We start from the raw sequence: 14,830 nt of genomic DNA, 5'->3' as shown, positions 1-14,830 counted from the left end.
ACCGGTGTGATACCTTTATATAGAGGCTGACATTTTGGAAAGTAGTGTGGAGAGGAAAATAGTTTTCGGAGACATGATTGGTGTATAACAAAAATGTTGATTTTCTAATAAACATTCTATCTGAATTGTTTGATATTCTAAATGAGTTAAGAATTAGTTGAGGGCAAATTATTATATCAGACATGCATGAATTAAGAACTGAAACTGTTTTATATGGAAAACTTGCAAGACTGGGAGTGGCGTATACGGAAAGAACAGGCAAGATTAAAACAATCATCTGTTTGCGTCTTACTTCGAAGAACTTGGGAACCATCCACTCAAAGCCGCTGTTCGGCTCTCATTTATTCCAATTTCTAATTTTTCAAAGAAGATGGGCATGTTATCTGCAGGAATCATCCGTACGAAACTGTCGGCTGGACAGACTTTCCAAAGTTATGCACATAGGAGAATGTTACATTTAGTTTGAAATATCTTGTCAAATTGTTATATTTAAGTCCGCTTATCTTAATAATTACTACACTCTATAACACAGTAATGCTTTACATATAAATAATAAACACCTATAATATAATAAGGGTATAGGTAAATGCAATTACGAGTACATTTGTATACAAGATAATTTATTGATACAAAGCATCAAATCGGCCGCAAAATTTTCACCGTGCTGATCATGATACCCCTGGATCTATGTCTTGATGTTGCTGACTATGTCTGCAGATGATGAACACCTCAAATAAATAAACAGATAAATGTGAAAATAATGTCGAAAAAAAATGTGTTGTGTAATTAGCAGCTGCAGCAACTTCAAAACGAAATTTAATGCCAATTTTTCTCTTTTGTAATGAAAACTTGTACTGAGTTGATTTTAACATTACACACTCCTACTTTAGGGAGCGCTTCTTGTATAAACTTTTGGTGAAATCATTATAAATATATCTTGTTAAAAATAAACAAAAATTTGAACGCATTACTATCAATTATAAATAGACAATATAAAACATGTTTCTAAAAAAAATTATCCATAACTTTTATGCATGCTATGATCAATAAAAAATTATTCCATCGAGACAATTAAAAAAAACAAACACTATTTCCCCATGTGCACTTCCTAACACAACCACTAAATAGATCGGCCGATAATTAAAGTATCAGTATGTTGGAACAATTGATTTCGCTCTCGGTGCAACAGAAATAGAATTTATCCATTTTAAAATAAAACAGTACATAAAATTAAACTGATAAATGAATCGACTGTTCGCATTAAAAAAAAAATAGTTGCCACGTAAGGATCGAACCACAAAATTATCGATTCCTTTGCATTGGACGGATAACGCATACTACTGAATTATATATAATCGCTACACATGATATGGATTTTAAATCGACAATGAAGCACCGCATTTACACATTGGACTTTTTCCCCGAAAAATTTCATTTTTTATGGTCTCTAGGTCTTCTCTCCATTTTTTTTTTTTTTTTTTTTTTTTTTTTTTTTTTTTTTTTTTTTTTTTACAAATGTTTATTCGTTTCTTTGAATTATAATACACACAAATAACGTTTCAAAATCATGGAGAGATTACCCAGAGATAGCAAATTTTTAGAAAAAACATGTTTAAAAATGTAACAGTTTGTACAAAATGACTCTTATGGCAAATTTTCAAGTTTTTTTCGGCAAATCAAAACACAATATCAGGAAAATATTTCTCTTTCCTATTTCACAGGAATCCGATACATCAAAACTTAAAGAATGCTAAAATTTCACGTAATATATCAATAAAATTTTCACTTTTCAAGTGCGCCCAGATTCTGCCGAAAGCCAATCTAAAGTGCCCTCGTTCTTATTTATTCATAAATTTTTGCGAGTGAAATTTCATTCTATATTTGATAAGGTGTTCTCTAATTCTCATGTATTTCAATCAACCCGATGATTGATCAGCATATATTATTTTAAATTAAATCTGGACTAATTTTTCATAGGCCATTAAAATAAAACCACAGTTACAACTTTTGAGGAAGAGATGAGGTTATTTGGATTCTTGAAGGAAGGATAAAATAAAGCTTACCCGGCCAGGCATGATTACATAGATACACGAAAAATGTGATTCCTATATAAGAATATAATAAATTTCATAGTAAAATAAATTATAATAGACTTACTAAAACAAAAAGTGAATACAAAAAACTTCAGAAGAAACTAAAAAATCAATACAAGAGACAACAAGGTGATATGGTGCAGCAGTTGAAGAAAAACAACCCTAAAGAATTCTTTAAACATTTCAGTAAACGAAATACATCAACCTCAAAAGTTACACTTTCAGAATTTTTTTAGCACTTTCGTAACCTTGCTAATGATTCACCATCTACCTATATTTCGATTGCTAATTATATGGATACTGATATTTTAAATAGCCCAGTATTCGAGCTCTTAGACACTGAAATTACTCCAAAGGAAATTGAAACCTGCATACGCAGATTGAAAACGAACAAAAGCGCGGGAAACGATTATTTGATCAATGAATATTTTTCCGAGTTTAGTGACATAATTCTCCCTATTCTACTGACCCTTTTCAACAAAATTTTCAATTCCGGTATATTTCCTACATCGTGGTCTAAAGCAATTATTATTCCAATTTATAAAAAAGGAAAAACTGACGATCCCGGAAATTACAGAGGTATCAGCATCACAAGCAGTCTAGGAAAACTTTTTACATCAATTCTTAACGAAAGAGTAATGAAATGGAACAATTCAGAAAATATTATCACTGATGCGCAATTTGGATTTCAGACTGGCCGATCAACTACTGATGCGATATTCGCGCTTCAAAGTTTAATATCACAAAAGTTGAATAATAAACAACGTTTATATTGCTGTTTTATTGACTATAAAAAGGCATTTGATACAATTAACAGAAAAAAATTATGGTATAAATTGATTAAATTGGGGATTACCGGAAAATTCCTTCGAATCATCCGATCGCTTTATGTCGACGTGCGCGCTTGTGTCAAGAATGCTGGAGAGATATCCGTAGAATTTCCAGTAAACACCGGGTTGCTCCAGGGGGAAGTGTTATCACAATACTATTCAATATGTATGTTAACGACTTGGAAAATCACTTCATAAACGACAAATGCCCATCCGTAGAATTAAGGGAGCTAAATCTTTTTGTTTTAATGTTCGCAGATGACACCGTAATATTCGCTAACTCACCCGAAGAATTACAGTATATGCTTGACGCGTTACACGGATATGTTACCTCGTGGAATTTGATTGTTAACACTGAAAAAACCAAAATTTTAGTATTCAGAAAAGGAGGATGCGTAAATTTTTCATGGACATATAACAATGAAATTTTGGAAATTGTCGACTCTTTTAATTACCTAGGATTATGTTTAAATTATAAGGGTAAATTCAATGTTACGCAAAAGAAATTAGCTGAACAAGGTCAAAAAGCATTATTTGGTTTAAACCGTAATATACAGAAATTTGAATTCAACGTCGAAACCCGATGTCAACTCTTTGATACATATGTTGGAAGTGTTATCTCGTATGGAAGCGAAATCTGGGGTTTTCATAAATCTCCGGAAATTGAAAGACTGCATTTATCCTTTTGTAAAATTACCCTCGGTGTTAGGCGCAATGTATGCAATTATATGATTTATAGAGAATTGGGACGATATCCACTTATTATACAAAGGAAATTGAAAATTATGAAATTCTGGTGTAAATTATTAAAAACAGAAAACTGCATTTTAAAATCTTCTTATGAATACCTGCGATATGATGCAGAGAATGGGTCGGGAACAAGTGTAAACTGGGCGCGTGATGTAAAACTGGAACTATTTAGATTGGGTCTGGGAGAATTTTGGATAAAACAGCAAGCAATAAACTTTGCTCATTTTATGCATGTGTATAAAAATAGAATCCTAGATATATACCTCCAAGAGTGCATTGCATTTATGGATAATTCGTCAAAATGCTTTCTATATAAACATATTGTCCAATCTGACTTCTGTAAAATGCAATCCTATTTAACAAAACCTTTTCAGAGTAATTTAAAAAAACACATTTCCCGCATTAGACTTTCGTCTCACTATCTTAACATAGAATGCGGAAGGTACCAAGGCAAAAGTAGAGAGGATAGATTATGCGATGTTTGTAATACACGTGAAATAGAAGACGAATTCCATTTCATTCTTCAATGCCCTAGATACCTAAATTTAAGGAAAAAAATATATAAATGAATATTATTACAAATCGCCAAGTACTTTTAAATTAATCCAATTGTTGGGTACCAACCGCATATCTACTTTAGTTGGTTTAGGGAAATATATTCATTATGCTCTAATATTACGCAACGAAGATCAATCAGGTTAACTTAATTTCTATCTATGTTAGGTTTATATTTTCAGATGTCTGTACATTAAAACATCATTGCTATACATGGTATTATAACTTTGAATTATGTATTGTGCTGCTTATTGTATTGTACTTAATTTGTTCAATATATATTATTGTATACTATAAATGAGTGGAACTGTGGGACTGAGGAACACTTGACCAGGGGTTTCACCCCCCTATTTAGGCTCACTGAGAGTCTTAAATTTTGTAATATATCTTATTATATGTTATTTTTGTAAACTGATGGGCTGTATTGCCCAAAGTTATATCCTGAATAAACTAATTAGTAAAAAATTAGTAAATCACACAACTTATATCCCAAAACTTTGCTTGTGGGGCTATTAATGTTTCCAAGAAAAAAAGGTCATTTTTTAAGGTGAAGACGAGTCAAGTCAACATAAATGTTATGATATTAAAGAATATTAATTTCCATTTACTTTTATGGATTCAATGAGTCTTCAATACAGACATGTAAATTCATATAAATAAACGGATATTAAAGCATTTATTCTTTAAAATATAAATATATTTCATCTTGAAATTTGTAAATAAATGACTAGCGACATTAAGATTTGCAGGGGATTACGTTTTTCAACATTACATTATGTTTATATCAAAACTTTAACTGCATATATATCGGTAAATATTTACAAAACCATGGATGTATGTTAAGTCTAAGAGTTGAATTAAATCGATCTTTAAATTTATAGTTAAGTTAGTACAACGGTAAATTTGTAAGCGACATAAAAAAAAATCTTAAATGGGCATGTTTTTGTAGAATGACTGGAATGTGTTTAGTTTAACCTTAAAGGTCATAGGAGACAATTACCTGAACATATTGAGTTACATACTGGAATAAGTTCATCTGAGCTGGTAAAATAAGATTGAAATTGTTTTTTGGATTTTTTACGCAAGATAGCTACAGCACAGTCGATCAAAATTACTCAGTCGTGAAAATTCACTTTGACTAACGTTGCTTATCTCCCTTAGCATATGACGTCAGTAAGGCCCAGTCGCTGTTCAAAGCTACGCAATGTTTACAAACTATCATGTCATTTTGCAGCTTAATTTTAAAGAATATCATAATCATGGCTAAAACCTTGTATAAATATACGATCTTCAAACAGGCCAGTATTCCTTTTTAAAAATTCCATTGCATATTTGCAAGATGTTTGCATGTTTTATCAGTCAAAATGTGATCATTTTCATCGTTTAACACTTCGATCTATTGAGAGAAAAATAAAGCGATCGGAAGAGAGAAAGAAGGGAGAGGGAGAATGAGATTGAATTCATTTTTCATAACCAGGGCAGTTGTTTTAATGAAATCATTTATTTACAACATAGTTTTACTTTCACACAGAGTCCAACACTTTAGTGTCAGTATCAGTATATGATGACACTATACGCACCTGCTGTGTAGCATCACACGGCTTAAAAAAAAACAAGAAAAAAAAATTCTTGTGTTACTATTTTATACAATTTAATCAATTCTTATCATTTGACACAGTCTTTAAATCACTTACTGTACAACATCACCAACAATACCAGTTCTCTGACGCCCCCCTCCCCCTTGTTATTTCTTTGTTTTTGTAATTGAAAGTTCTTTAAAGTTCTTAATCGTGTCATTTTTTAAACACACTGCAGATGGGTTAAAAACAACTCTTGCAAAAACTAAACGTAAACTTGTATATATGCGAGTTAGTACAAACGCCGTTTAAACATATAGACCTATGTATTAAAAAAAAAAGGCAGCTCTAACATGTGGAAATATTTCTATGAAGAATAAGGATTCTACCAAATGTAGATATTGAATGAATTAGAAATCGACATTTTTTTTTTTTTTTTTTTGATTTAGTAAAATTTAATACACAAAATACCCCAAAAAAGGTAGGTATCTTTCCCATCAATTTGTTAAAATATTTATCAAAGATCAGTACTTATCATCGTATATAAACCTATTTGTATTTCCAGTGTATATCATATTTACGGGGGGATTTTTTCTGTAAAGGATATAATTTCAAAAGTTTTATTACCTGTTAAAAAGAACATTAATATTAAAATTGTAGTCTCGCAAATGATGGATGGATTTGCAAACTGATCACGGACTGTACTGTTTACTACTACATACCGAGTATTTCAAAAATCGATATTGTCGAGTCAAACCGTGACTGCACAAAGTATCGGCATCGTAACAATCTCATTTGCTCTGGGCTCAACATTTCTTCTTTATATATATATATATATATATATATATATATATATATATATTTTTAGAAGAATACGATCATGTCATAAACTCAGGGATTCTATTGCTGTATCGTTTTAACAGCAATATGTGTGTTTCAGATCGGGGAAAACGAAACTTCAAAACGCTGACAATTTCAGTGGCTCGCGCTTATCCTGTTATCATGGATTTCAATACCACTGCATGGACCCAGTGTTTATTTTGGGGATTCACGTTAGGGATATTCCCCACATACGTGTCATATATCTTTCTTTAACAGAATATTATAGGCTTAATCAAAATTTTTATTCTAAGCAGAAAAGGTCACTTTTAACTGTTTAATAAATTGCTCTATTCTATGTTGAATTATGCGATTTTTCTTGGAATAAAAAAGACTTAATAACTTTTTTGAATGACGATGAAATCCTCTTGGTATGTCGTATATGTGTATTAAACAGGGAAATATTTTTTTGTTTCTAAAGGTTTGATGTAAAGTAAGTAATCGAAGTTGTAGCTTAATTTAAGCGTAATTTTATATAGGATATTCATCAGGATCATCCTCCGATAAAAAGCCCCAGTTTTGAGTTGCCGTGCCTTATTAACGACTCGCTCAAACTGAATTGACTGCATGAACTACGAAATCAGATAACTCACCCGAAAACATAGACACATTTATATTTACAAAAATAGCTTAAATTAACTAGATAAAATATGGTAGAAATACATTAGTCTAATGCTCTGTTTACATCAGTGGGCTCTTGTGACGTCATAAAACACAAAATCAAGAACGATAAGCGGGTAAGAAAACTAACAAGTGGAAAAGTTTTCATCTTTATTTTTCAGTAGAACAAAGGCCAAAAAATATTACTACTCGTAATTTAACATTCTTTCATATATAGCTTTAGGTTTAAAAAGTGAAATCCTAGTGTTAAGAATCGTTTCCTATGACCTTTAAGGAAAAAAAAGATACATGTACATGTAATTTTAGAAGATTTTACAGTTATATTTACTTTACGAAATTCACCAATACAGACAGCCAGGAGTCGATCATACCACTACATCAGGGCGGGACGGTTCGCCCCAAAAGACCATTCGCGCTGAGACGTTTCGCCCCCACGGTTCGCGCCGAAGATCAATTAATTAATTATGCGGTAAATATCAATTGTTAACAGCAATTATTAACTTCTTAATAACTTTTTTACTGTGTTATATTAATCCAGTCCATTGGTTCAATCAATATACTAAAGACGCGACACTCTAAAGACCTGATTGAGATAATTTTGCCTGTATGGGGGAAATATTAATAGATGATGCATACCAAAATACACCTGTAGAGAATGAAAACTGACAATCTATCTCTATATCAAGCTACATACCCCCCCCCCCCCCAACCTCCCCCGCCCATAACCATACTAAAATTAAAAAAAAAAAAGAAATTGTCAGACCTGATTTTTTTTTTATGAGCTCCTGTTGAGAAGTATATTTTTGATAAGTACTTATATAGCATTACTCAAAATCACAAAGAAAATTGGAGTCAGTGTGCATCCTATAGAGCAACGGTAAAATGAACTTGACACCCGTCTCATAATTTTAATTCTCCTCTTTATCTTGACATGGAGAGTCTCCAAATTATAGTTATAACACCTTAATTACAAAACTGAATCAGAGAATTATGATTGCTGAATAAACATAATTATATCTGCACATGGATAATTATACATTTAATTATGGTATAAGCCTATTTTCAACAATTTAAGCATGAAAACTTTTTTAGTAACTTTAAAACATTTTTTTTGATAAAATCAATATTAACCTTATGTATAAATATTTATCTTAAAACATCGTAATATATCGTTATAGACACTGTAGATTAAATTAGGCGCGAAAGGTCTTTAGGGGCGAATGGTCTCGGCGCGAACCGTCAATAGGGGGCGAAACGTCCCGTTACCTATGTGTATATACGCCCCTGATTGTATAGGATATAAAAGATTAAAATAAAACGACTATATCTATAGACTTACTTAAAATTTTGTTTGTTTGCTCTGTTTTGATTGTTGAACGAAAAAAGATTTTAATAAAAAAAAATTAATTAATTTCATTTATTTGTTGTTGTTTTTTTTTTTTTTTTGCTTGTTTGTTTGTTTTTGAACATTCATACATTGTGCATAAGTCGCTCAATTCACATAGGTCTTATTTAAATGAATACAAAGGTGAAAATATAAGTGACTGAGTGATTTTTTTTAACAGTTGAAAAATAAACATAATTCTATCTGAAAAATATTAGGAAGGAAACCATACATGTGACAGAACTGAAAAATCACAACTGGAGATTTGAAATTTTTCAGCTGGAGTTTGGGTCTCAAAGCTGGAGATTTTTTATCGACATTTTTTCAAATCGCAAAAGACCATCCAACCCCCAAAATTCAGGAAAAAATACCTTCTCCCAGTTTATTCTTTACAAATTTTATTTTATAAAGTTGTTGTTTAGTTTTAAGAAAAATATGATAAAGTTTTTATTCAAATGAAGTGAAATTGAGAATTCAAAATGAAATCAACTCATTTCCTAGTAAATTAATTAAGAGTTAACAGCATCATTAAAACATAGCTAGGTTTTATGTTACAAATTCTATGCATGTCAGTAATTTGTTTTTAAATAGAATATGTACAGATGAAAAAAGTACCCTCTAAAAAAATAAACAAATTAGAGTCAGGTATATTTTAGCAACACCCTGTAGTGTGATCTATTTTTAACTTAAGTGTGACCTACATTATAACTGTATCTTTTAATGACCAAAGCAGCATTAGAAGATGGCAACTGTGTATTTTAGCAACTAATTACAATGTTTTGCATTCAGTAATAAACATCAATGGTCTTTTATCAAGTTGATGTATCACTAATTTTTACAACATAATTAGGCCTATATGACCTCATGTTGATTCCTACGAAGCCTACCGCTGTGAAAATTTATTGCACTGGCGTTGTTATCTCAATTTCTTTTCATTCTGAGCAATTATATGAAACACGATCAAAAAAATATTGCAAATAATATTTAATTTGAAGAATTTTAAAACACGGAAGATTTAAAAATTAATCGGGAGGGGCGGAAGGGGGGTGAAATATCGGGAGATTTTGTCTCCCGCCGGAAGAATCACATGTATGGTCCGAAACTAGGTTGAGAATTTTGGTATTTTCAGGGGTATTCCGATCTCCAGTAGCACCAGTAATTCTAGTCTCGATCATCAAGACGCTTGTCTTTCACACACAAAAACGAGGTCAAAACGAGCGCGATAGAGTCGAAGCGTCTTGATGAACAAGACTACAGTAAGTGCGGTGATTAGTGTTATCTATCAAAATTTTTAAAATTTACCACCAAATCTAATGGAGGGATTTTGAATTTTTTCTGTACACAGGGTATGTACTAAAATATGTAGAAATGTCAAAGGGCCAAGAAGAATCTTGGTAGCCGAAAAATTTAGTCACAGATCAATTATTAGACCTACCATAAATGAAACAAGAGAACATCTTACAACATCCTCGCAAGCCAGAGGTCCTGAGTCAACACGTTGTCGTTGGACCCCTGGCATATTTCATTCAATAGTCGTGGGCTTGCTTCACTCATTGAGAGGCACCAATCAAACTAAAGCTTTCATAAATAGTTGTTGACACCGCAAATGCACGTGTTACAAGTTGTTAATCATAAAATTGCTTAATGTGATTGGTTGAGAGATAAAAAAAACAATCAAGATTTGTAATTTTTCCGAAAGACGTCGCTACATGCCAGGGGTCCACATGGTCCAATGGCAACGTTTTGACTCAGGACCCCTGGCTTGTGAGGATGATCTTATAAAAGATCAAAACATGAAAAGGGCTCCATTTGTATATTACAAAAGTAGTTTTTTCTTAATGTTATTTTTTATTTGGATTTTATCTTTTAAATCATGAAGGACTCTTAGTCATTCAATCTGGTGCAAAGTAGTCACAAAAAGTATGATAAACTCTTGAGAGATTTCGACAATGTTAAGCACAAGGCATGCAAAATCAGGGGTTGAAAATTTCCTGGAAAACACACTAGCCCAGGGGCTACTGATCAGTAAAAAATTACAAGACCAAACTGCAATCTCAACAATTTTTTATGCAAATGAAAGCATAACACAAGTTTCAAATGCTTTAGTGACAAAAACAAAGGTTTCAGTCAACAGAAACCAGTCAGAAAACAAAAATAAAATGATGATAATTTTTTTTTCTGGTCTGCTAGTCCAACAAACTATCTTTACATTTAAATTAGCTAGCCTGAGTCTAAAAACAATTAGCCCCAGACATCTGGCTACCTTATATTTCAACCCCTGAAAATACATTTTTAAAAATTTTATCTTAAATTGTTTTGTTTTATATTATAAATTGAATATTAGAAAAACTATGGCATGTCAAACGTTGCAATATTCGATCTTTTCCATTTGTATTGTATAACTTTCCATTTGTATTGTATAATTTTTATTTGTATTGTATAATTTTCCATTTGGATTGTATAATGTTTATTTGTATTCTATATTTTCCATTTGTGTTGTAAAAAAAATCATTTGTATTGTATAATTTTTCATTTGTATTCTATATTTTCCATTTGCATTGTATAATTTCTTATTTGTATTGTATAATTTCTTATTTATATGCGATAATTTTTCATTTGTATTGTATCCGAGGATTGTTTATTTATTTCGTTACGAAGGATGTCATTGGTCATAAATTTAGCCTGTATAAAGGTCTCAGGTGCCCATCACAAACTTAGTCTGGTACCCTTCCCTCAATTCCGATCGCGCACTCTCTACAAACACAAACTCGGCTCCTCTATTTCCGGTGCATGCTAAGGGACGACCATTTGATTCTCGGGGGGTGTCGAATCCGATTATTTATTTTCATTCTCTCGCAGGAGAGAATATTTATTTCCAATATGACCAGAGACAAGGAGAAAAACAAGAAGAAGAAAATCCGCCCAAACCCGAAAACTCAGTTTTTTGGGGGTGGGGGTAGTTACCACCACTCAAGGTCAATTTATTTATTTTCTCAGTCAGCATTTCTAAGGACAGATTATTTATTTGCCATCTACCAGCGCTCCCTTTTTAGAATCAAATGACCATCTAACATGCACGCAAATACATATGCCGCCGAAATATGGCTGAAATATTGCCGACTCGGCGTTAAACAATAACCAATCAATCAATCAAGCAAATAATATGAGCCCAGTTTGCTTTGAGCATCCGGAACATCTTCAACCCGATACAGGCTGAAACTTGACCAATGAAATCCTTCGTAACGAAACAAATAAACAGTCCGCGGATACAATACAAATGAAAAATTATCGCATACAAATAAGAAATTTTACAATACAAATAAGAAATTATACAATGCAAATGGAAAATTATACAATACAAATAAAAATTATACAATACAAATGAAAATTATACAATACAAATAGAAAATTATAGAATACAAATAAAAATTATACAATACAAATGAAAAATTATACAATACAAATAGAAAATTATACAATACAAATAAAAATTATACAATACAAATGAAAAATTATACAATACAAATAGAAAATTATACAATACAAATAAAAATTATACAATACAAATGGAAAATTATACAATGCAAATGGAAAAGATCGAATATTGCAACGTTTGACATGCCATAAAAAACATAAATATATTTGAATACAAAAATGTAAAAATCATTAGATGAGGGTTCTCTAGAGTTCTCTGATCATGCTGATGAACTGTGGCTACATTCTACAATCAATCAACATACTTCAAACTTCTTCTTTTATCAGTTTCAATTTCATTTTGTATTTCACTTTTTCTGAAGTTTGGACATCATTGTTATGTCTTTAAAAATTTCTCCGATATATATAAATCTAAACTAAAAAAAATCTTCCATTTCCTCAATCCTGTGTTTTACTTAGCAATAAAAAAAAGATGTTGGACCACTGAGTGAGATATTGGACCGCTACAACGTTTTTTACATCACATTGTAGGTGGGATCAGCTACATATCTTTTTTGCATTGGTTGGTGTTCAACATTTACCAATTAACATCAGTTACTGCAAACATGGATGCCAGCACAAAATGTCAAAATAAAAAGTAAAACATTTATTGACTGTGTTCTCGGGCAAATGCGTTTTGTTGACCCTTTGACCCGAACTGTTTGCCTAACAGTCTCAGGCAAGCAGTTTGGTTTTTGGGTTTGACAAAATGCATGCTGCCCTTGAACCCAGTCAATAAATTTTAATTATTAAATAATAACTGCCTATCTGATTTGTTTCAGAACATCATGAATTTGACTGAATATGCCAATGCCATCGACACTAGTAACAGCTGGAAGTATCTTCATGATCTCAGTGTAAGTCCATTTTGGCAATCAAGCTGGTTTCTTAGCTGGGGGCCATGCAAATACTTAGAATAATCTAACTGTCCCGTGTGCTTCATGAAACAGTCACTTGATCCACTCTTGCATATATAGATTTTAAGGTATTTTCACAAGACTTTAAGTGCAAAATTATTTACTTATACATTAGGGCTGTCACGGTTCCAAAATTTTTCGGGTCGGGTCGGTTCCGTAAATTTTTGGTTCGGATTCGGGTTTTTCGGGTCGGGTATTTACATCTATTTTAACCCTTAATTTCATGAATTTAACTTGAAAAATCTTTATTTGTTACATTAAATTTACATTGGAAACAAGTCTGAACCATGCGAACCTCTAGACATCGGTGACTTGGCCTACTATTAGCCACAACCTGACCATTCCTGCTCATTTTGATAATTATCTAATACTTCCTTGACAAGTGTTTTGTCATGGAATGAAGTAGATTTCAGTTGTGATGTTAATTTATCACTGTTATCGTCATCATTCCTTTGATTTCGACGCCATTTTTTGTATTGAACAGACTCTAATATATAAACCAGACCCGAACCGAAATCCGGAAAAATGGAACCGGAACCGAACCGAACAACATGGACCGCGGTTCTTGGTTATTTCAGGTACTCGTGACAGCCCTATTATACATGTATAACAAAACTTTAAGAGTTTTTATCTGCCCTTAAGCCAATTTGTTCAATGACAAGTATTTAGTAAAGGAAATATTTAACATATTTTCTTGTATTTCTATGGAACACTTGGAGAACAAAAAAACAGGATTAGTGCATTACAGTAGTCACTGGTGGTTAGGGATTTCGATTTGTTTGTTTTTTTTTTTTTAATAATATACCATTACTTATAAGCATTTCAGGTTAGGCCAAATAAAAAAATATGTGTGGTTCCGGTTACCCGACCTTCCCTATTTTATACCCCGACCCTAAACTTTTTTTGGCAATTTTCATATTTTTTCCGGAATTTTCCCCAATTTCCATCAATGGCTCCGGTTTAAGTTTTAGTTTAGGCAATGACAGCCTCCTTGCAAAACATAGTGCAAGTGTTTAATAGCATTAAGTCCAAAACAAGCTAGCATGTAGGTGTTCCCTACTAATATTGACTAGTATATTATCACATCACATCTAAATGCCATTTGCAAAGCAGTGATAGGTATTATTTAGAAAAAATTGAGAAAATCATTTTGTTAAAAAAAAAAAAAAAAAAAAAAAAAAATCCCTACCTACCTACCCTAATTTTTTTGGAAGTGTAACCGGAACCACATATATTTTATTGTTTGGCCTTATGAATTTAGGCCATAAAAAAAATTGTTTAATGAGGTGAAAAAAAGGGAAAACACACTATTAAGTCACATGTCATTGCAAGTTTATTTCTAATATAATTTTAGAAATTTGAACCGAGTTTAAAACTATAAATTGTGAATGTGACGTACAGTGTACGTGTAGCTCATAAAGAAGAATCTACGTTTTTAGCTTTATTCAGGGCTAGACAAATAGCAGTGCCCGACGCCCGGGACAACCAATTTTGTTTGGCGGGCAAGTTATTTGATAAGTGGTACCTGCCCGCGGACAAGTGCTTCTCCAGTTAACAAAAAATCAAATGTTGTTTGTTTTATCGCTGTTGAAATGTAATGAATCACAGTAGAGCACCTGTTTTTCACTGCTTGGAATACTCGTTCGGAACTCCTCTAGAATTTACCCATTCATGTGTAGTTAAAATATGCACAAGACGTAAAACATAGCAGCTATCGAATCCATGTCAAAAAGTTGAAGAGGATTTTAGA

The 14,830-nt window shown here is 32.0% G+C and overlaps 1 protein-coding gene across 1 annotated transcript in view; it reads left to right on the top strand.

The window, feature by feature from the left end:
* Positions 1-9,983: 9,983 nt before the first annotated feature.
* LOC133192364 (uncharacterized) overlaps positions 9,984-14,830 on the top strand; it is a 48,064-nt gene continuing 43,217 nt past the window's right edge. The window contains exons 1-2 of the mRNA XM_061328379.1: positions 9,984-10,035; positions 12,946-13,020. Of these exons, the coding sequence (XP_061184363.1) occupies positions 12,968-13,020 (53 nt within the window). The 5' untranslated portion in view covers positions 9,984-10,035; positions 12,946-12,967. The remainder of the gene's footprint in view (positions 10,036-12,945; positions 13,021-14,830) is intronic.

This window comes from Saccostrea echinata, unplaced genomic scaffold (genome assembly GCF_033153115.1).
Source record: "Saccostrea echinata isolate AGI-Se365-2 ecotype Australia unplaced genomic scaffold, CSIRO_AGI_Sech_v1 ptg000025l, whole genome shotgun sequence".
Classification (NCBI taxonomy): domain Eukaryota; kingdom Metazoa; phylum Mollusca; class Bivalvia; order Ostreida; family Ostreidae; genus Saccostrea; species Saccostrea echinata.
This window is presented reverse-complemented; position numbering and strand designations above follow the sequence as displayed.